This window comes from Pholis gunnellus (genome assembly GCF_910591455.1).
Source record: "Pholis gunnellus genome assembly, chromosome: 10".
NCBI classification, from domain to species: domain Eukaryota; kingdom Metazoa; phylum Chordata; class Actinopteri; order Perciformes; family Pholidae; genus Pholis; species Pholis gunnellus.
In genome coordinates, this window is record NC_136537.1 from 15523757 (window position 1) to 15547682 (window position 23926).

General features: G+C 41.5%; 3 protein-coding genes across 4 annotated transcripts; 2 read left to right on the forward strand and 1 right to left on the reverse strand.

The window, feature by feature from the left end:
* Positions 1-4353: 4353 nt before the first annotated feature.
* dpf2l (D4, zinc and double PHD fingers family 2, like) lies at positions 4354-11691 on the reverse strand. Of its 2 annotated transcripts, none has more exons than XM_079167610.1 (11): positions 11647-11691; positions 9789-9949; positions 9466-9573; positions 9033-9226; positions 8712-8804; positions 8535-8619; positions 8001-8135; positions 7310-7441; positions 7058-7170; positions 6441-6522; positions 4354-6035 (listed from the first exon to the last, which is right to left on the reverse strand). In XM_079167610.1, the coding sequence occupies exons 1-11, from the start codon at positions 11676-11678 to the stop codon at positions 5950-5952; spliced, it is 1221 nt and encodes a 406-aa protein (XP_079023736.1). In that variant the 5' UTR covers positions 11679-11691; the 3' UTR covers positions 4354-5949. The 2 variants fall into 2 exon arrangements, with proteins under 2 accessions (XP_079023736.1, XP_079023735.1); XM_079167609.1 differs by having other exon boundaries at positions 9033-9229.
* A 2719-nt stretch (positions 11692-14410) lies between these two features.
* On the forward strand, positions 14411-20894 carry LOC306701983 (high-affinity choline transporter 1-like). The gene is made up of 8 exons (XM_079167455.1): positions 14411-14649; positions 15588-15701; positions 16110-16265; positions 16894-17042; positions 17510-17653; positions 19460-19613; positions 19685-19902; positions 19991-20894. Exons 1-8 carry the CDS (start codon positions 14466-14468, stop codon positions 20543-20545), a joined length of 1674 nt encoding a protein of 557 aa, XP_079023581.1. The 5' UTR covers positions 14411-14465; the 3' UTR covers positions 20546-20894.
* A 265-nt stretch (positions 20895-21159) lies between these two features.
* Positions 21160-23749, forward strand: ttc9c (tetratricopeptide repeat domain 9C). The gene is made up of 4 exons (XM_079168043.1): positions 21160-21234; positions 21873-22215; positions 22395-22577; positions 23167-23749. The coding sequence occupies exons 2-4, from the start codon at positions 21894-21896 to the stop codon at positions 23361-23363; spliced, it is 702 nt and encodes a 233-aa protein (XP_079024169.1). The 5' UTR covers positions 21160-21234; positions 21873-21893; the 3' UTR covers positions 23364-23749.
* Positions 23750-23926: the final 177 nt, after the last annotated feature.

The window sequence follows — 23926 nt, forward strand, 5'->3', positions numbered from 1 at the left end:
TTTGTATACATACCATAGAAAACTGAAGATCCTGGATCATTTTAAATATTCCACAGATTTCTCCCGAGAGCCATTCATTCACCCCTCCACTTGGGAACCTGAGTGGCACTTGGTTGCAGAACCAATTAAGAAATTGATCACACAGGATAGACACGATCTTCAGAACATCTCTTGGAAGAGGGAGAGAAAACAAAATCTGTCCATGGGGGAGAGAAAAGCACTTGTACAATTAAAAAACAATAAAGATATAATTATTAAACCAGCTGATAAGGGTTCTAAAATAGTTATTCTAGATAAACATCAATATCTAACTGAAGCTCACAGACAACTTAATAACACCTGTCATTACTTACCACTCACCGGTCCTTCACAACTGGAGACCCAGAAAAGGATTCGGGAAATTGTCTGTGACCTGTATGAAAAGAAAGCCATCTCGGCAAAACAAAAGTACTATTTATCTGGTGAGGATCCTCCACGTCTCCGCAAATTCTATCTCTTGCCTAAGATCCACAAGGATCCGGAGACGTGGACGGGTCCTCACCAGATTCCTCCCGGCAGACCCATAGTCTCGGACTGCGGGAGTGAATCATACAGGATCGCTGAGTTTATTGATTCCTTTTTAAACCCTTTATCAAATAAACATCCAAGTTATATCAAAGATACATATGAATTTGTATCTCTATTAAAAGACATCATGGTGCCCCCCGGTGGAATGCTGTTCTTCCTGGACATTGACTCGCTTTATACAAACATTGAGACGCCATTAGGCCTCCAAGCGGTCCGACAGATCTTTGCGAGATATCCTGACCCCACTAGGCCGGATGAGGCCCTCCTGGAACTTTTAGAACTGGGCTTGGCTCAGAATGATTTCGAGTTTGATTCCAGATTTTATTTACAAGTACATGGCACAGCAATGGGGAAGAAGTTCGCCCCAGCCTACGCTAACATCTACATGGCAGACTGGGAGAGAACGGCCTTCCCCAAGTGCCCAAAATTACCAACATTGTACATTAGATACCTGGACGACATCTTTGGCATCTGGACCTACTCGGAAGAACAATTTTTTGATTTCATTTTGGTCCTGAACCAGCACCACCCTTTGATTTCAGTTAAACATAACCTTCAGAAGGAGAAAATTGAATTCCTTGACACTGAGGTGTTTCTGATTGGGGGAGGGGGGGAAAGAGGAAGTAGCCTTGGAACGAGGGTCTATTTTAAGCCGACCGACACCCACGCACTGTTGCACAAAACCAGCTATCACCCAAGGCATACTTACCGGGGCATAGTTAAATCCCAACTAATCCGATATCAAAGGATTTGCACAGATACGGGGGATGTTGAGTCGGCTACTAGGACCCTCTTCCATTCCCTCAGACGTCGGGGGTACAGTAGTACCTTCCTTCGGAACATCAAGAGGGAGGTCCAACAGGGCTACGGCCAGGAGCAGGGCTCTGAGAGTGGGGACCGTGTTCCCCATTTGATCCCTTTTGTCTCCACCTTTTCCCCTACGGCCCAGATCCTAAACACGCGGGTCAAGGGTCATTTTAGGGAATTACAGGACCAAATGGAATCATTTTCCAAGTTCAGGATTATAGCAGCAACTGTTGAGGCTGAAACTGGTGGAGGAAGCGCAAGGCCGCTGCTGTGTTTACTTCTTTCTGCGCAGGCGCATCATAAAGTAACTCGATCCGGTCCAAATTCAAAACAGTATTTAATTAAACAATGACGACTGTAAACTGATGATGACAATTATAATCTATAATACACTATCGATAGTATGCATCTCGAGAGCAGAGACCACGTGCAACTCCCCTCACAGGCCCGACCAAGTCGGATCCTGCAAAGCGAACTACCATGGCCTGGCGCACGTCCTCGCAAACAGTCCTTTTATGTCCTTTGATGGTCGTAAAGTGTCCGGAATCTGTCGTAAAACACAAAGGCCGTCTTCTGGGGTCAGTGATTGGCTTCCAATCGCTCTGACGCCTCCTTCATCGATCCGCTGCTCATCTCAATGGCTGGACCCCTTGTGACATCACCTCTGACATCACCTCTGACCTGGGACCGCATGGTCTTACCCAGGAGTGCTCTCTGCTGTTTTATGACCGTCTGCTTCCCTCCGTCGTCTCCGGTTCTCCTCCTCCTTCCTTGGCCATTTGTCCAGCACCTCTGTGTCCCCTTTGATCTCTCTGCCTCATGGCTCAGAACCCCCATAACGATGTGACTGTACTTTGGTTCAACACTTCCAATGATTATGTTAAAAGACTCCTACAAGTAAACTTATTGCAAACATATTATATCTTCTATAAGTAAACATCCTGTAAACCTATATTACATTCCATAAGTAAATATATTGTGACTCTTAACATAATTTACATTCTCATCATTGTGACAATTTCATTCACCACTAGGGGTGCTATAAATTCTACTAAATAATGCTTTTAATTCTTAAATTCTCCACACAACCAGAAGAAATACAAATCTCAAAGACCTTCTGGTACATGCTTCCCTAGGCAATAATACACATAATAAAGTACAACATTACAAACATATTAAAAACATCAAATTCATCACAAATATACATACTTACCTGAGCGCACCGGTCTGGCACTTGACCAAACCAGAGTCCTCCAACCTGGTCTACTGTATCGAGTGTGGGATATGCGGCATGCTGTATATTGGTCAAACCAAGAACAGCTTGTTGACAAGATTAAAACAACACCTACACTTAATTCAGAGGAACAGAACGAAGACCCACCTGTACGAACATTTCCACCAGGGTTAGGGTTATTAATGTTTCCTTGTGTATATATATATTTGTTATTTATTGTTATTTATGTTAGTTATTTATATTTATCTTGATTTTTAATGTAATTTATTCATCTATTCTATTCCTTCCATGGTGGCGACACTCCCCTGAGGTAGTCCCTCTCTCTCCCCCCGATGGCAGGCGAGGGCCCCCCCTCCTCTCTTTTAACGGCTGACGTGTGATAGGGTTACTGGGCATAATTTTACATTTCTCTTGCACTTACTTTTTAACCAGTGTTTCCTTACTTGTCTTATCTGCATGTTTTGACTTTTTTAAAGCACTTATCTTTTAAAGTTTTAGATGTGTTGTATTTATTTATATGCTATATGTTTATTTATATTTTACTATATATTTATTTTATATTTTGTTATATATTTATTTCCGGGATATTTTGTCCCATTTATTTATATTTATTTATATTTATATATTTATTAAGGAAACACTATGTATTATTTTGCTTTTTTTCTCTTATCCCCTTGTTTGCCCGTTTTTATGAATTTTATTTTCTTACAGCCTTTTAAACTAGGCCTTCACCTGTATCCCCCGGGGTGAACCATGGAACCTTGATCTTTTGAACCTCCTTTCCCCTTTTAACAGTTTCTCTCCGACTGTCCCGCTGTTTGTTGCTCTGCTGCCAGGCTGTTTTAACAAACATTCCCCCCCCCCCCCTTTTTTTTAAAAAAAATACAGCTTATAGTTTGCTTTTTATCTTTTATTTTTTTAGGAATTGTTTTTATTTATTTTTTCTTACTACCTTCTTTTAATGTCCATTTTATTTTCCCCATTTTATCTTTTATTTTTAGGGGTTTTTTCAAAACATTTTTAAAGGTCAGCCCCCTTGTGCCAGTGCCCTTCGTGGCCCTCTTCGGAGGGCCGCGCTCCTCACCAAACCTAACCCTAACCCTAACCTTTAGTATTTCAGCCCTGGCTGACCCACCTTCAGCTGGCTGGGTCCAGGTGCTGAAGCCGGGACACACGCATTATAAACATCATCGATCCAACTTTCTTGACACATAACGAATGGTTATTGCTCTCTACATGCTGACTGCATACATTATATAATATGTAACGTATTATACTTCTTATAGTACACTATCTTTGCTCTTAGTATAGAAATAATCTGTTTTGTACCATCAAGAAATGTTACAAAAGGTGTACCAGCGGACAGTCTTGAACCTCAAGATGCTTTTCCAAAGATTTAATACTTGTAGTTCTGTTTTTGTTGAGGGTTGTCAATCACCATCCATGTTAAGAAACACTTCACAGCTGTGAATAGCCCCTCCATTCCCCACGTTTGACACATTTTCCTGTGTGAACAGCCTTGATACTTAAGAATTGCTTAAAATGAGTTGGTAGTGTGGATGTACACAAACAAAGCCCCCGCCACAGAAGCAAGACGATACTTTAACATCAAGTAATCTGCAGTGCAGACGGCTATCAACTAATCAAAGTGTATGTCAACTACATTATGCAATTCCAGCAGGAAAATATGCATTATTATTTAAAACAATTACAACGAGCAAGTAATTCAAAGTGATTTTATTTCAGTCAGGCTAAATTGGCTTTGATACCAAAACAATGTAAAAAATAAAAATAGTACAACAAAGTACATCATTTTACAAATACTCATAATGGAGGTCTGACATATCAGAATAACCAAATAAATTCAAACATGTCACAGTCATAACAAAAATAGAAAAAGTCAATACAGTACATAGAATGCATTAGGAGCTATATTGAAGTGTTTGCTATACCATAGACTTTACAAAATTCTACTAGAAAAAACTCCCCAATACCAATGGAATATCAGGTAATATAAAATGTAAAAAAGAAAAGAAAAGGCACAACAAAAAAGAAACATTTGTGGTGTGAGTGTGTGTGTGTGCATTCATACAGGTGCAATCTGCATGCAAATCTGCCTCAGTGTGACAAATGATAAAAGCAGCTACAGTCTAATAAATGATGCCGTGTCATCAGTTTAACAGCAGATGTTGACTTGTGAAGGATGATGTCACTGCAAAACTGTTTCTTAAAAGCTAGCACAAAACATCTTTGAGAAAAGGATGCACCTTTATGTTTACTAGTTTCCCGTATTGGTCAGTTTCCTCCAAAAAAAAAGAACAGAACTATCTTGACTTATTAAAAGCCATGTTTTTCAAAATAAGAGAACGTTAGCTCTGTCTGCTGGAGAAATAACATTGAGGACAGGCATTTCACTAAATGTTTCTGAGTCCCACTTACATTATTATATTCTGTTGTATAGTGTTTGGTTAAAGTAACTGATCAAACCAGTAACAGAATCAAAGATGAAGTTGGTTTTGGTGCAACCCTAAAGAAGCAAGGCCAAAGAGTTTGTGCTAACTGCTTAACGAGTCAAAGCCAACTTTTTTTTTGCAGGGAAAAAATTAAGACTTTTTTTTTTTTTTACCATTTTTGTCCCACTGATTTAAAATGAAACAAAGATGGCTGACGTGGTTATGATAAACTCCATGGGTAACTGTTGTGTGTATTTCTTACGACGGTGGACCTTGGCACTGACACCTCTTTAAAAGATTTACGCTCCAATGGATCAGACAAAAGTACACAAACAAATGCCACTACAAAAGTCCACTAGTAACCAGAACAATAACAATAGTAGTAATAATAATAATAATAATAATATTCCTCGACCGTATAAGTGGTGATTTTTTTTATCTTTCTCCCGCATTCAGGGAGTAAAAATAGATATTTTGGCAGAAAAAAACTGTGTTGTCTTGACAGTCGACGCCGTGTCTTTGAGTGTGAAAGCGTGCAGATCATTAGCTGTGAGGCTAAACCGTTTGCTCCCATGGAGACAGCGGTAACTGCATGCTCTCTGTCTCTGTATCTAGTGTGTGTGTGTGTGTGTAACAGTCCAGAAGAGAGTGTGTGTCTATACTGTATATACTCACAATATGTATGTGTTTGATGGCAAGCCGCGGGGGTTTTGCAGGCAGGTTGGTAGTGATAGTTTGATTCTCCCCCCCCCCCCACTGACTCTGTAGATATTAAGACTTCTAAAGCTGATCTGCGATCTGGCTCAGCTACATCTGGACAGAGCCTGGTGCTCTGGACTGAGAGGAGGTCTGATGTTGCCATCGGGGGCGGGACTTATTGATATGATGTCACTCCGGGGTGGAGCTCTGGTTCTGCTGGTATATGGAGGCTTTGTCCTTCAACAGAACCAGGCACAGGTGGCAGCTCCAGCTCCCTGTACACAATATAAACACAGTGAGGCCCGGTTCACTCCTAAATAGACTCAACAAATAAATACGCTTGACTGATGGTGTATTTCTACACTTGTGGTTGCGTTTGAACAAATCATACCGTTATAATTTACCTTCGCTCAACACTTTTTGCTGAGCAGAGCTGAACGCATCATAATGGAAGCGAATGGAAGCTCCGTACGTTAGCTTGGTCAGCGTATTACTGCCAACATTACTAACATTAGCTCGGCTCCTCTCGATTTCAACATGGATTTGTTGTTCACAATGTAGTATTTATCAGTGATCAACGACTAAAAAGCAGTAAAACTGGCCTTCAAACCAAGTGATGGCATCAGGGATGTATAACAACATGTCCTTTGAGTCGGTTAACTTCTGCAGTATTAGCTTACCCTCCGGTGGTTCAGCCATGGGGGGACTTAGACAGTACATGTGGTAGCCTCGGTCACAGTCATCACAGAACAGCAGTTGGTCCTACAAAAACACAACATCGTGTTCAGTCCACTGATTAGACAGGAAGAGGACATCAGACAAGCAGAGGAAGGGAGACCGTTGTGATCATGATGAAAACTCTGGCTGAGAGCGGCAGTGCTTGTGATAATTAACTTAACGATTCTGAATTTCATTGTATTCTAAAATGTAGACATTTCATTTTCACTTATAATAACTCAATTCATTATATCGGAGGAGTCTGGTGTACAATCTTGGGTGCAGTTTTACAATGAGAACGAAATCGCAGTGAAGGGATAGTGCAATATTTAGCGTATCCAGGCACACGTTTGAGGCACACGTATTTCTGTTGGCAACCAACTTGCTGTCATCTTGTTGCCGGTTTTGCTTCATGTTTGACAGTCACATGGCCAGATATTTATCAGCCAGTGTTTCCTTCATGTCAGCTGCATGCATACATGCATTCATGTCTACATGTATTCATGCATACATGACCTGCAGGAAGGACGAGATAAGGGAGAAATGTTGCCACGTGTGTATACATAAAAGGGGGGCTTACATCATTCTCTGAGGTGCCGCAAACATTGCAGCACTTGCACTCTATGCACTGCCAGCGGTAGGTCTTCACTGCCGCCATCATCACTGGCGTGAACTGCAAGCATGTCGGGTGGCCTGCCGGAAGGAGAGGACGTGGGAGAGATGTTGTCATGGAGGATGCAAGAACAGAAAACTCGACGGGTATAGCAACAGCAGCTATTGGGCACTTAGTGAACAGTCAATTAGTAATGAAAGAGACATATCCAGGTCATACCTGAGCGTCCACAGTCGGAGCAGGACACCAGCCCCTCTGATTGGCCAGTCTTCTGGTTTAAAGTGGAGTCTCCCAGACAGAAGTCACAGTAATCGTTGGGCAGTGCCAGCCCATTGGGACCCTTCTTAGTAGCTGAGAGGAGAATGAGTGAAGAAACCATTCAGTGCACCTTAAAACACTCTAAATTGAGGATGAATACCACTATCTTTTTCCAGATGAACATGTTGGTCTGACGCTGGTAAAATGCAGATTATAAATTAAATATTGTAAACTTGTTCATGCCGCATCAAACAAACACCCCCTTCTTATCTTAGTGACTGGCTGATGATGAATCCAACTCATGATCCAAACAAATGAATGACAAAACGCACGTGTTGAATGGATTTGCTAACACGATGTTGGGTGCACAAAAGAAAACAGCAATGCGATGGATAACACATCCAACAAATTAAAAATACGAATTACATGCTTTAAAAAAAAAAAAAGACAGGAATCCCAACTGTGCAAGCATGTTATCCCAAACCTGGGATTTAAAAACATGAAAATCAAAAAGGGTGTAAAAATAAATAAATAAAAGACAAAAGAATGAGAGAGAGACTTCCCTTGTACAAACACACACATGCTACATGGCATGCAACCAAACCTCCCTTCCCTCTCTCTGTCTCTCTCTCAGCACTAGAGAGTGACTCACTCTTCTGCTCCTCAGGCTGGCGAGGAGTGGGTGGTGCCTCGATCTCCTCGCGGTCCTCGCCCTCCTCCTCGGCCAGGTGAGAGTGGGTATAGTGGTAGCTCAGTCCAGGGCGGTTCTTGTAGCGCTTCCCACAGACTGACACACACACACACACACACACACACACACACACACACACACACACACACACACACACACACACACACACACACACACACACACACACACACACACACACACACACACACACACACACACACACACACACGGTCATACAAAAGTGTTAAAGTGATGGCAGCTAATTCTAACTATGTTACAGAGCACAGACGGAGCGGCATCTCAGGAAGAAAAACAACGCATTTGGACTTTTTACATTTCTATGCTGTCAAACTTAGGCTCCAGACGGGGTCTTTCACATCACACCATGCATGCATGGCAGAGGGCTCGTTTTTGTCTTTCAGGGTAAAATGCAAAAGCCTCTCTTGCTGACTTGCATGACACACACAAATGTTTGCATTGGAAGCTTCTACTCACTGTCGCAGGCGTACGGTTTGTCCCTCTCCTCCAGCGCTGCAGCCGCAGCCTCTTGTTTTTTCTTGCCGTTCTTGTCGCTGCGCCCCTATAGAACCCATTCAACAGTTGACACGATGTACACTCGTGAAAACATGAATCCCACGGGGAACTGACTGCAGAAAAAGATGAGGCACTTACCTTGGACTTGCTCTTGCCTCGTCTCTTCGGGGTCTCGTCCTCAAAGTCTTCATCATCCAGGTCGTCCAAGTAGTCGTCGTGGTCCAGGACTCTCTGCAGTGAGACGGTTCTGGATTAGATCTCACTGTATTGAATGTATGAACTCTTCTTTACTGTACTTTCCTAACATTTAGAGTTTGATGCTTGGGAAGAACTTGTAATACAATCTAAATCCATCCCTGTTCTTTGTCCCGTGCTCTAGCAACAACCGTGTCATACAAGTTACTGAACAGCAGTTGCATTGGCAGAAAACAGGAGTGTTAAGCCGGCTTTGGGCTGCACCTTGCGGACACGCCCAGAGGACGTGTGAGTGGTCGCCGAGGTGGCCGGAGGCTCCACAGCTGCCGAGTCATCCTCGGGGCCTCGAACGTCCGACACTCCGCTCCTCCTGTCAAGGGGCTCCCCCTTCAGTAGGGCCTCCAGACTGCTGCCATCCACTGCCCCCAACGCATCACGCTTCGGATTCAGCTCCAAATCTGCTGAACACACACCAAGCAAAACGGTAAAACATGCATTGACATGACATGAACACTGAACAAGACAGACACAGAAACATTGTCACATTAATGAATAGAACAGGACCGGGAACATCCTCCTGTGACAATTAAATACGAACAGATATTTACTAAATATATTTACTAAATTCTACGAGGATGAATGAACCCACGGGACTGTTTTTGTGATGGGAGACAGGATGTTCCACCAAAAGTGATACCTGTTTTGAGAGGCGGGAAGGCCAAGCGGGGGTCCTCCGGGGGATGAGAGCGGCGTTTCTTTCTCCAGCGACGGGCTGGGTAAGTGTACAGCTGCCCCGGAGCGACACCTGATGACATACAGAACCGCACATATAGAAGAACCAGCAGGCGGAGTATGTTTTGATGTGATCTGTGGCACTTAGAACTCCCCTTTTGTGTATTGAACGGTGTGTTTTTTGTACAGATCGCATGCTCAAAGTATAGCGCAAATTAAGATAAAAAAAAGTGAACTGAAAGTCAATTAATGACAATATTAAATTATCATTCCACAGTCATTATATACCTGCACTCCGGTGTCTCTTCTCCATCCAGATGTAACAGTTGGACTGGGCTACACCAGTCTGAGAGTCCAGGAAAGGCATGAGGATGCTGCGCTCAGCACACAGGCGAGCGTTGTAACTATGACACTGCTCCATGGCATCTCTGTAATACTGCTCTCCCAGCCTGGAAGGAGAAAGTTGAACACTGATAAGTCAAATAACACAGATTACGATAAGACTGTTAATAATCATTGATGGATAAATATTGCAAATTAAGCTTTAAAATAATAAAACAGTGTAAATCAAACACTGTTGAGTAGTAGTATCTGTAACTGTCTCTGCATTCTCACACGTATGCAATCCACACTATCGCCATACTTTTCAATCTTAAAATGGCCTTGTTGTGTTCAAGTTATATTTCTTTTTCTGGAGCTCTCAAATGCATCGAATTCAAGACTTGTCTTCTTCATAAAGATTACCGTCTTTTTTTTTTAAGAAACAGTGACCACGGCATGCACTTAGTGACAGTTTTCAATTAAAATATAAACTTTTAATTCCCCTCGGGGCAACCAACTAGGTAACACTGCTTTTACTTAAATAAATATCTTTCTAACAATTTCTTGCGACAAAATCTGCCAACATACAAACAGATACTAATATAGCTGCAATAAGCCAATATCAGCCCGGCCAACACTATACTTATGTGAAAAGGGACACATTCACAATAACAGTTATGTTCACACGAAAACACTTTTTGTTTAATGGTTATGTGATCACACACACTGGCTTTTGTCGAACTGCACCGGATCATCCCCATGTCCCCAGGGCATGTGTGTCTTGTGATATAAACTAACATTATAAAGGGATTAGTAAGAGCCATCTTTGCTGTTGAAAGAATGAATGGGACGCATGTTTCAAATGCAGTTTGAATGGTAAAAGTCTGTAGAGCCACTGTGGAGATATAAATGTGAGTGCAACAGCAGTAGGCTATAAACGTTTGACCAATGGAACAACGTTGCTGAGAACATACAAACCGTCTGAAGGGTCTCCTTTGTGTGTTAACTTATATTAAGACAATAGTAAGCTGCCATCACTGCAAATGGCTTTTCTAGACAACCGACTGTTACTTTGAGTGCATGTTGTAGCGTAATTCATGACTCTCACTTCCGCCACTTTGATATTTCTATCATTTAACATGATCACAAATTATAATAGGGCAGCCATTTTCGTTGTAACGCAACTAGAATGGATAATCACCATATGGTGCACGAGTGAGTGCCGCCGTGCCTCACAAACACAGCATTTGTTCTCGGCTTCACTCTGGAACCAATCTGTCGCATTGTAATAACCAGCCTGCTCTCAGGACTGTGCTATCTCTACATGTATTTACAGCAAACACACATCCACGAAGCCTGGCGTCACTACAATGCACAACATCATCAGTACCGATGGAGGGACGTCAGAACAAAAGGTTGATTGTTAGCAAGCCTCTCGTCACAACAAAGCACCCGCCAACCTGACAGATAACTGCTAAAATAACGCTCTTATTTAACTGCAGGCGGCTGGCTGGCAACAAATTGGATATATTGTGTGCAAACCCACCAAAAACATACCCCTGTGGCTATGTTAGAAAGAAGTAATGACTAAATTACGGCTCCACAATGGGTTCGCCTCAAGTCTATTTGCCCACAGCTAACAAGCTAACATTAGCTCAGTGTAACGATATTCTCTCGGGACAAACATTGTACTGAAGATTAAGGATGCGATGTTTAAGGTTACAGTTTTCAGCACCCTGCAGTAACATGATGATTGATCAATGTATAGATTTAACTCTGTCTGGCTGCTTGTTTTATTCTCACAACAAATAAAAGGTAAACTTACACTTTCACAACACTGTCGACGGCCGCCGCCATGTTTGCTTATTGCGGTTGTGTGAAGTGCCACTGCGCCTGCGCATGGACGTTAGTGACCGTTACCGCCTCCTAAGGTGAAAAACATGAAGTGCCCTCTAAACAGACTGCATTTATCAATTCAGCAGACACTCCACTTTCACTAACAATAAGATACTTATTTTGATCAGACGATATTTAACAAACTCAATCTTTCACCTCGTTGATCAACTTTTCTTTTTCATTAAAATCTCTTAACTGTTTTTCACAGATATAAGGCCCAAACGTGCTGAAAGTGATAACTGACGCCAATTGATGCACTGCAGGCATCTGATTCCAGATGCCAACACTACAGGACAGACAGTATTTTATGAAAAGGCGCTATTCAGGTGCATTTTTGTATATTACAGATACCCATTAATCTTTTAACTTGATTTTAAAGGCCCAAACTCACTGGACACAATATTTGGCGCACCTAACGCTTTTGGTGCTTGTTCGGCCGTTTAAAACAATATGTGTACTACAAAACTTTCAGTGCATTTGGGCCTATATAATCGCTCAATCAGTGTCCAAAAACCAAACAATCCAATTCAAAGTTGTCACTACCATTTTCAAGGCTGGATTACCAATCTTCCAAAGTGGGCAACTGCACAGCGAGCCACATCATCAGGGGCCCCAAATGTACCAATTCACTGTTCAGTTGTTGTTGGTTATTGAAATACTTGTAAAGTTGTTAGAGAATGTGCATCCCTAAATAACAGTATCAACTTGGTCCCTAGCTCTAGGCAAAATGTGGTCACAATGTGATACCAAGTTTAACTTTAATTCATCATTCATGAATATTGAAGCTAGTGTTTGATACTAGTAATCTAGTTTTTGAAGCTATTTAGATACTAGCTAGTATCGGTAGTACTGAGACTTTAGGTATCAATCAGCCCAACAGTCCTCATACCTTAAATTGGGCTCGAAATAAAGACACAGTTCCACAATTAATTACTAACAAGCAGTAAAAACACAGCAAAAATATAACCAGCAACACACATACATAAACAAAGCCCTTGTAAAAAAGACAAAACATAAGACCAGCACCATAAAAACCAGGAGACATACAATGTAATGAAGCTGCCATCTATGAGCTGTGTAGTGTATACTGATGGGACTTCGGAGGCAACAAAGGCCAAGGGCCCCAAACACTTAAGATAAGATAAAATAAGATAATCCTTTATTAGTCCCGCAGTGCGACCACGTCTATTGTACCTACTACAGTACACCCTAATCAAATCTAAAGCCATTAAGAGAAAGGTGCAGTTTTCGTTGTCAGTCCAAAAAGCCAATACATATTTGTTGTTATTTAATGAATTTAATTGAAGCCAAATCCTCCAGCCATGGATAAATGATTATGACTTTTGTCCAGACATAATCATGAGCCTTTGCTGACTGGACAAACACACCACTGTCGACTTGGGCTGTCAATTTTGCTTCCAATTTCCACTACTGGAAATAAATGGCAGCTGTTGGTGTCAAAACTTTCCTGAAAACCCCTTCAGTTGCATGAATGTGTTTCATTTATTATCAACCTTGCCTCATATTAAATGTCTGGGTGTGGAAAGGACTTGAACGAGTGCACTGACGTCAGGTTGAATGTCTGAGGTGGAGATGTGAAGGACAGCTGACAGGTGATCGTCAGTGAGAGAGGATCTGGATCTGGATTTGTTCAACTTCATCACGGAGAATGTTTGTTCACATATGTAGGTCGATCCAAAGAGAACCAACATATTCTGGGCATGTTGCTTTTTCAGCTTAGCCTCAGATGTCCGTGTCGCTCTGCATCACCGACACATCTCAGGTGGCCAAAATGACCTGGCTCAACTCTGGCGTAAGCTCGGCATGCCAGAAGAAACACGTCAGGCCGAGTCCGGTTGCCGACTAGGCTGAGACTCGGGATGAATTACGCCCCAGAATCGGGCCAAATACACCGGCCAGATTCCGGATGCCGACACTGCTATTATTGGGATTGCAGTGACTTCGGCTCGAGCACATACACGAACATACTAACGTAGTAAATTGAGAAAAATGTCATGCACGATGTAGGGCCTACACATATTTACGTTTTATTCCTAATTTCCCATTGACGTCCCGTGGATATGGCCCGCGGGCCATACAATGCCCATGTCTGATCTACAGCCATTATGAAGACATTGACAAAACAAATAATTCAAAGTGACCCTAATAATATGTATATTCACTAAAATTAGATATAATAACATTTCACCAGAAATCCCACCATCATATTGGAGTGCAAAAAGGTGCATCTCTACAAAAGATAACACATTTCCACACATTTAATTTAAACATAAAATAAGGAAAAAAGTGCATTTAACGTATTCAGATCCTTTGACTGGTCATATAATAGTAATTTCATAGATAGTTATATTGTATCGCAATGAGATGAATGAATAAATGAATGAATGAAATAAATGTAAAACGATTGTTGTATAAGCAATTTATAACTGCATAGTTAATCCACAACTAAACCTACACATTTCTAATAGGCTAGAAGAGAAACATATATGCAATACAGTGATAACGAAGCAATTTTGCTGTGTATTCGTCCTACTTAACCGGTTGACTGCTAATAGTTTTTTTCATTCCTCCTCAGCTAGTAAGGGATGGGCTATAGCTGTTACAACTAGTCTGTCAGGATAGCTGTGTTGACTATCAAAACCAGATTTGCTTGTTGCTGCACACGAAGGCAGTAAAGGCGGTGGGAGCCACAGTACGTCAGTCAGTAGGTCAGTAAGTCATTCCACGATGAGCTTGAACATCCCTGGACTAGTGGTGATGGTGCTCTTCTACCTGTTGGTGCTGGGCACCGGCATCTGGGCCTCCATGAAGACCAAGCGGATGCAGAAGAGCTGCCAGGGTGACCAAACAGAGATTACTCTGCTGGGCAACAGGGGGATCAGCCTGGTGGTGGGAGTGTTCACTATGACAGGTAAGTGTGGGGGATGGGGGCAGCTGAACTCAAATAAAAGTCACATAAAGTAGAATAAGTAGTTTCAGGGGTACATCTAGATGGACCTTTGTTTTTTTAAATGAAAGCTATATATAGCTAATAATATGGCTGCCTTATTCTAAAGAATCTAACTCTTTTCCTGTTCATGACCTGCTTGAAAGAACGTCCGCATGTCAAGTTTACTTCAGCAACTAGACCTACAAATGCAGTCGTCAAGACGAAAAGATATACGTAGTCGTTGATAACTACTGTTTAAAGTGTTTAACTCAGAGGATTAGCATTACTCATATTCAGATCTTTTACTTAAGTAAAAGTAGAATTAGCCTCCTACAGTATAAAAATACTCTCTTCATTTATTTGTATACTGCTGGGTAGCTTAACCTTAACCTAATACTAATAAACAATACATAGTAATTTATTAGATTTTTATTTTTATCAATACGAAGCAACTCATAGCTGGCAAATAACTGTAGTGGAGTAAAACGTACAATATTTTCCTCCAAATTGTAGTGGAGAAGAAAGCATCATAAAATGGATACAATCAAGTATTATTATAGGAGGGGGGTTATAACTTAAATATATAATCTGTTTCCATCATAATCAGCACATATCTGCACTTATTTTAATCTATTACGGTGATATAGGTGGACATGCTAAGAAGGCTATCCATCTATAGTGCACCCAATATGAACAGTAATCTCATGAGACTTACTTTTTGATTTCATGGTACATATTCTATAGTTTAATGTGATGTTTTTTAAATGTATAATACGATTGAAATGGTTTTCTTTTCTTTATACAGAGGATAACAATGTGATCAGTGAGGGTTTGTATACTGTTGTAAATCTGTCTCACAAATATAGGGAATATTTATGTATACAATAGTGTGTGTGTGTGTGTGTGTATTTTTCCTACAGCTACATTTGTTGGAGGGGGCTTCATTATTGGTCTGGCAGAGTTAGTGTACACTCCAACTATGGGACTGACGTGGGCTGTCATGCCGGCAGCAGCATCCCTGGCTTTCATTATTGGTAAGACAGTTTTTCAGGCATCTTAATAATGGCATCACGTGTATATGTTTTTCCAAAATATAAATTAAACATTGCCCCCCCCCCCCCCCCCCCCCCCAGTAGTGACATATTAAGGGGCATTTGTGACATTACACTGTCCCTCAGTATGATTTCACAGCTGGAAAGAATATCTAAACATGAAAAATCTGAAATAGCTAACTTTTCTGTCAGGGTTTGTACTACTAGATATACAGCATATGTGGTATATTCAGGTTGGGCAGATCTGCCACATCCGTGACAGTGAAGTGACGTTAAAATGACGTCAACATTTTGTGTTTATTTTTGTGAGTCTGACAATATTACAGGGGTGCAATTCTAAATCAGTTTGGCACTGTGAAACAAATTCGTCACCCTTTGTCAATTCTTAAGGTGGACTTTTCTTTGCAAAGAAGATGAGAGACAAAAGATATGTGACGATGATGGACCCGTTCCAGATCAAGTATGGAAATGGTATAAGTGCAGTTCTGTCCCTGGCACTGCTGATATCCGATATAATCTGGGTTTCAGCAACTCTAATTAGTTTAGGTAAGTCACACTGACACCTTTCTCTAAAAGTCACATTTTGCAATAATATAATTTATACTTCAAACCATTGTTTACTTTTTGCACCGTGTAGAACGTACTTTTTTTTAGAAACTGCCTTTAACTTGCAAACAATAAGCTAACAAGCCTGGTTTTATGCCCCAACCACAAGCATCTTGTGTTTGGGCGTGTATAGAACAAGTCCAAGAATGTCATCAGGGAAGTTGCTGAAACATGTTTCAACAGCTGATAAAAGGATTAAAACAAGTGTTGTGATTTGAAACGTTCACCCGTCAACCTGAAAAGATTTGACAGCTGTCAAATCTGTTTGATTTAGCAACTTGATTCAAATCTATTTGATATGCAACTAGATTTGAAGCACAGTCTGTGTTTAAAATATTGTACATGTCAGTTACACACTGAAACTCTATCATGAAATACTATAACAGCTGATAATTATATAATTATTAATTATTGAATTATTGAATTAAGTTAAAACCATCTATCAAAACTTCATTTAATCATACTATTGTGCACAGTTTATATCATACTCAACAGAAAGAGCAATTATTTTTAAATGTATACATTTTGTTTACGAGTCTGCATGCATGTGATTGTGTTACTTTTTTAGGTGCAACAATGAGTGTGATCCTGGATTTGCCTTATTCCGTTTGCATTTGGATCTCTGCCTCAGTAGCGATCATCTACACACTACTGGGAGGCCTCTACTCCGTCGCCTACACAGACGTCATACAGTTAACCCTCATATTCATCAGTTTGGTGAGTTCCTCGCTTTCTTCGAAAGCTTTTCATGAGACAATTCAATTGAAACATCCTGGAGAAAGTGTGCCCTCGAGGCACAACATCTCCTTTGTTCTTACTAGTGCTGGGCAACGATTACAATTTTTGAACTCACAATTAAAAATGTTGGCTTCAACGCCACACAAACACAGCTGTTCACCGCTCGCTGCCCGGTCCTTGTGTTTAATAAAAAATAAAACAAACTGTGTTAACGCGCGATAATATAATTGTCGGCGTTAATTAATGAATGCGTTAACACGATAATAACACGTTAAGTTGCCCAGCACTAGTTCTTACATAACAGAAAAGCTTGTGGCGCTTCGCCAAGGTATCCTGCCAAGTCTATAAGCAACTGCTCGTCACACATACAACTGTCATATCACTTTATCAAGTAAATATGCATGTTTTAAAATGTTTAAGTCAGTGGTTCTTTTTCTTTTCTGCAGTGGTTATGTGTCCCCTTCCTCTTTATGAACCCCCATTCAACTGACATCACCAAGACTGCTTTCAACTTCACCTACCAGGCCCCCTGGATTGGTTCAGTGGATAAAGAAAGAGCCTGGAGGTGGATTGATAATTTCTTAATATTGGTAAGGTTTCATTTTGACACAGCAGTAAAAGAACAAGTGTAAATACTGAAATGAATGATGGCTGAATTCAGTGGTGGGCCATCAGGGCCTGCAAGGCCTTGTGTGCTGGCCTAAACAGAATCACAAAGTTATAGCTATTTTATAATTTAATACTTTTTCTTAAATACACTACATGTATCATAATTTATAAAAATATTTTTCCCATTATCTTATTTTCTCATTGCACAGCTACTGTCCTCCTCAGTTGCTCTGCTTCCAGTGCAGCTTGTTTTAAGTAGAGCTTTTATCCAATCAGATTTCACCTCTGTGTCTCTAGGTAAGAAGAGAGGCCCCAGGCCTGCAGACTCACAAGTGAATCCATGTGCAGTTTAAGTGAATGGGGGCGATATTGTTGATTGTCATAGTGTTCAACCAATCAGATCTTTAGTTTGACATGTTGGGCGTATTCTTTGACGTACCAGAGCCTGCTAGCTGGCCTACATGTACGTGATTGGTCAGTGGGCTAGCCTGACATGTTGGGCGGTGACAATCCCAATATCTGCTGCCTCTGTGGAGTGGACATTTTCAGCCCTCAAACGCATTAAAACCTATTCAAGAAATACAACTGGGGAGGCTCAACTGTCTTCACTGGTGTCCATGAATCGAGAAGGACTTCTTACTGGAACTAAAACGCACGGATGTACTGAGCAACCGTGAGATTAAACTCTTTGTTAACAAAGAAAGGAGGATGGACTTTGTCTTTAAATAGTGAACAGCAGCTCTGATAAGTTAAATGTGTTTGTTTTTACATCTGCAGTAGCTTTAATATGCTTGTTTATATATTATTATTTGTATGAAGATGGATTTTTGTTTGGTTTAATATGTGATAGGAACCATTGTTGCGTCCAATGTTGCTCTGGGGACATATTTAGCCGGTGCCAGTGTTGCCTACTTGGCAACTCTCTCGCTAAATCTGGCGACTTTCCAAACCCTCATGGCAACTTTTTTGGTCAAAAGCTACTAGTGACAAATCTAGCGACTTTTACTGGTGTTATTGGAGACTTTCCTGGTGACTCTGACGTTAAAGCACGTACGTTCTGCACTGTTGTGAACGAGCAGCGGGAACTGCCGCGAGCTGCCGTGAGTCCCTCTGCCGCCCCAAAGCACACACAGGCGCCTCGCACTGCAGTCAGAGCAGGGAGAAGACGTACTCAATCTATAGGTGTTGGCTATATTTTGACACGAAACAAATAATAACCGTAGCTGTGTTTCAGCTGCAGGACAGCAGTGAAGGCCCAGGTATAAAATGCACGGCCCGCCACTGGCTGAATTCCATTTAGCTGCTGCAGTTTCAGGGCCCTGGTATTGTGCATGCGTATTGTGCATAGTAAGCCCTATCATGGCTTACTGGGAATTGAATAGAATAGAGCCAATCTTAGGGTCATTAGTAACACCTGTGCTTCCCAACTATAAAGGTAGGGTCAAATTACATTTCTGTTCAACTAAATGTACCCATATTCTGCCACAGAAAAGGATGTGGTGGTATAAAACTAGAACAATAACTGTGATCAGTGTTCTAAAAGTGAAGCACATGCTTGAATCGTATCGGCTTCAATACAAATAAATGAGGAACAGAGCGAACATTCGAAGGACAGACGTGTAATTTGACCATACCTTGACAAGTCAAAATGTCTGCTGCGAAAGCGTTCTGTCGGAGGATGCGTAACAAATTGAAAGTGAAGTGAGGTGACACAACTAATGGTCAGGATGACACACATAAGACTTATTTCCACTGTAGTCCTTGATGTACAGAGTGTTTTTTTAAAGTCATTAGGTAACCTTGGATATCAGGACTTCCACCAGAGGACGCTGTCAGCTGCCTCGTCAGCTATAGCCAGGATCACCTGTTTTATTGCAGCTCCCCTCATCTTCATTCTCGGGATCCCATCCGTGTTGATTGGAGCAGTGGCAGCATCAACAGGTACAGCAATATAATTGAATAGCAAATGTGTAGAGAGACTATGCTAATTTATGTCACATTTTTGGTGTCAGATTGGAACACAACCGGGTACGGCTCCCCGACCCCATACGAGCGTGGCGAGGCCAGTCAGGTTCTGCCCATTGCCCTGCAGCACCTCACCCCACACTACATCTCCATCATCGGTATCGGAGCTATAGCTGCTGCAGTGATGTCATCGACAGACTCGGCTTTATTGTCCGCTGCCTCCATCTTCACATCCAATATCTATAGGAACATGCTGAGGACCATGGTAAGAGGAGACCTGAGGGGAAGATTAGACTTGTGGTTATTCCTTTTTCTACTTCAGCTTACGGTCTCCCCCCCCCCCCCTTCTGCAGGCATCAGATAGGGAGCTCCAGTGGGTGATCCGTGCCACCGTGGTGTTGGTGGGCTTAGCTGGCACCATGCTCACCTTCGTACACAACAGCATTATGTTTTTCTGGATCCTGGGATCAGGCTTAGCCTACAGCATCATGTTCCCCCAACTCGTCTGTGTCCTCTTCTTTCACATCTCCAATGGCTACGGCTCCATCACAGGCTTGTTTGTTGGAGTGTTGCTGAGAGTGCTGAGTGGCGAGCCAACAATAGGGTTGCCTGTTGTTCTTCACTTCCCTGGTTGCACACTTGAGAATGGTGTATATGTCCAGCACTCTCCTGTTCAGACTATCTGCATGTTGTCCAACATGTTTGCTACTTTGTTGTTCTCCTACCTAGCTTCACTGCTCTTCAATAGAGGACTGATTCCTGAGAGGTGGGATGTATATAACGTGAAAACCCACGATTCGTCAAAGAAAATAGAGTTAGTGAGCAATGGCACCACCAAAACAGACAAGGACGAACCTGAAGCTGATAATGAGATTGAATTAATGTTGACCACAAATCAGCAGGATTGAAAGAGAAATTATTTAATGGGATGCAAACAGGTTTTGTGCTATAGCACAAATGTGTTTTTACACAAACAAAATACTCTTGGCCACATATGGTGTAAGAATTCATCTCTTGCAACAATTTCTTGGTATTATGGCCTTAAAAAACATTTTCTACATCCCACTAGAAATAAAAAAATGTTTTAAAGGAGCTGTATTTAACATTCTGAGCATTAACATAGCAGCAAACATTGTCTATGAAAAAAATATAATGGAGTAATGTCTTCCTGAGCAGAGAATAAAGTCACTCTTCATTGATTGATTATCTGAATCAGAGTACAGTCATTTTGCACTTTCTAAGAAAAACCAGGGATGAGTCCAGTTTTACATCATGAAATAAAATAACTAAAATAACTGATTCTGTGGTGTATCTTACACATCCTTTATATGGGAATGTAAATCATCAAGTAATGTAAAGTTCAAGTTGGACCCAAGGAAAAGAAAGAGCATCACGTATTTAATAAATGTAGCGATAGATATTCTTGTATTCGTGTACTGGTAGTTCCTGGTTTGGCCTTGTTGTGGCGGTAACGCTGCAAGAAGTCGAAGTTTTGATCTCTTCTCAAGAGAACAAGGAAGCGCCACTACAACAGCAGAATGGCTGTCAACTGCATGAAGTAGTTGTCCGTTGGTTCTCCTTTCGGTTGCTAAATAAGGTGAGCAATTTATCGACCGCACGTTAAGATACCAAACCGTTAAAATCAGTAGGCATCCTGCAATTGAACAGAATGAGCGTGTAGCTAGTGTGTAGGTAGGAGACGTTGGTAACTTTGCTAGCTCGGTTAGCTCTAACGTTACCAGAGAGCCAGGTCCACGCAGGGAGCCGTTATCCGGCTAACGTTACTTTGCAACATGGGAATAGTCATACGTTGGTTCAGTGGGATGCAACGATCCCACTTCTATTCAGGGTAAACCAGTTTTCTTAATGCCTTTAACCATTTAAACACTGTGCACCTGCAGGAGGGGGTTCGAGAAGGCTGCTGCTATTAAGAGACGTTCTTCTTCTTTGATTTTTATTAGCGGTTGACATCCAAAATGTTGCATTACCGCCAACTACTGGATTCAAACTAACATCTCCACTTACTAAATGTAATAGCTCATTCCTACTCCTCCTCACTCTTCTATAAACTCTATATTTCCCAGCTGTTTGAGAGGCTCTCAACTGCTGCTGTAGAAACAGTACAGTTAATCACCAGTGCCAAAATGGAAAAAAACAAACTGTAAAACCAGTTGAGCGCCTATTTAACAAGGTCACATAAAACTAGTATTAATACGTACTTATTAATCTCAACAGCTAACTAGCTCCACTGCTGAAATGGAGGCGATGGAGAGTATGGATGTGCAAGGGGAAGCGGCGGAACCGAGCTTTACTGGACACCGACAGACTTCTGTAAAGCCCGTTTGGACTTCGCTAGAGGAAGCAGCCCAAATGAAAACAGAAGGGAATGTTTTCTACAAGGAGAAGAACATTCGCTCAGCCATTGGGCGTTATCACCGAGCTCTGCTGGTGCTCAGAGGCCTCGACTCTGATGTGATGGCGTCAGTGAAAGGGTTTGCACCCGAGATACCCGCTCTCACACCTGAACAGGAGGCTTTACTGAGAAACACACAAGTGGACTGCTACAACAACTTAGCTGGTAAATATCATCACAACGAGTCTTAATAATCATTTCAATGTGAAAATGCCTGACCAACAAACCCCTCTGCAATTCAGTGACTTCCTTTATGAGCTTTTCCATTGATTGCATTATGAGGGAAATTGCCAGCCGGGTACCGTATAGTACTATATTTATATATGTATAAATATCTCTTTCAGCCTGTTTGTTGCAGAGACAGAGTGTTGACTATTCTCGTGTGCGGGACTACAGCCTGCGGGTGCTGAAGTGGCGGCCGGGTGACGTCAAGGCGCTGTACAGGGCAGGAGTAGCCACTCTGGAGATGGGAGATGCACAGACTGCCAAACAGTACCTCACCCAGGCCTGCAGAGAGCAGCCTAATGGTAAGAGAAAGAGCCAGCACGTCAGCGTCATCCACAGCCCACTTAGGCCATCAGTGTATGTTTTCACTAATCACTTAAGATGGTTATTTATCTCAAATGTTTAATTAGTCCCTATTCTTATTTGTGAGACTTCCTTTTCTTAGTACAGTGTATTCATACTGTCATTATGTATTTATTACATTTAAATACGCTTATTGCCCTTTTTGCCAAGCGTTAGCTGAGAAGATCGATACCACTCATCTCGTTAAATATGAAGCTAAAGCCAGTTAGCTTAACTTAGCATAAAGACTGGTGAAACAGCCTTACTGTGTCTCAAAGTACAAACAAAATCCCCCGACCAGCAGCTTTAAAGCTCACTAATTCACATGTTGTATCTTGTCACTGATTAAACCAAAGATACGTTTAATGCGTCCTGTATTAAAGGTCTTTCAAATGTAATATTTGATTTCTTGCACCATTTTCCTTCAAAGGACAGTAAGTTCTGTCACAGAATTGCTGGGTGAATCATATCTATACAATAAATGCATAATCCTTGGTTAAAGGAAAGTATGTCTTTCCAAAATAAAACATCTTCCTTTTTCTGTCCCAGATGCCAATGTGAGGAAACACCTGCAGAGGGCCGAGGAGAAACTGAGTCATGATTTACAAAAAGAGAGGGCCATGTACCGAGGCATGTTTTCCCCCAGCCCGAAGAGCAACTCCGAAGAAGGCATTTACCAAACCCACAGAGCCAGTGAAGGAGTTTTAGCCAGCCAGCTCAGCCCACCAAATGAAGCCTCAAACTGAGAGAGACTCTGTTCAGCCTCAACTGATTACAAACCAACGGAAGAATGTTCACGCATCTTGACTCATGTGACCTTTTTAGGTGTGCATCAGGTGAGCATAGGTAAAGTAAGAATTGAAAATTACACAGAATACGGGGGGGGGGGCGGTCAAAATGAAACGAAAGATGTCGCCGCTGAAAATAGAAAGGAGAGGATGGGGGAAGTTAGTTTCCTAGCAACACGGATGCAAAGCTGTATTTAGTTTGGATATTTCACAAAAATGCTTTTGAAAGCTAAAGTGACATAATGCACTAAAAGTTCTGATTTTGCCTTCATCATTGCAGCTGTCTGGTCAGTACTGTGAATGCGATTTTGTGAGTTTTCAAGTAAAATATTTTTTTTAAATAAATAACATCCAGTCTCTGTCTCTTTAACAAACTCATTTGATTATATAATGTAATAAGGTAGTTCAGGCACAGTACAGGTTTAGTTATTGGTTCTTTTATTATTCGTAAGCCATGAGAAGCCACATTTTGTCTCAAATAACTCATCAATATCTTTAATCGTTCCATATTTATTTGAAAA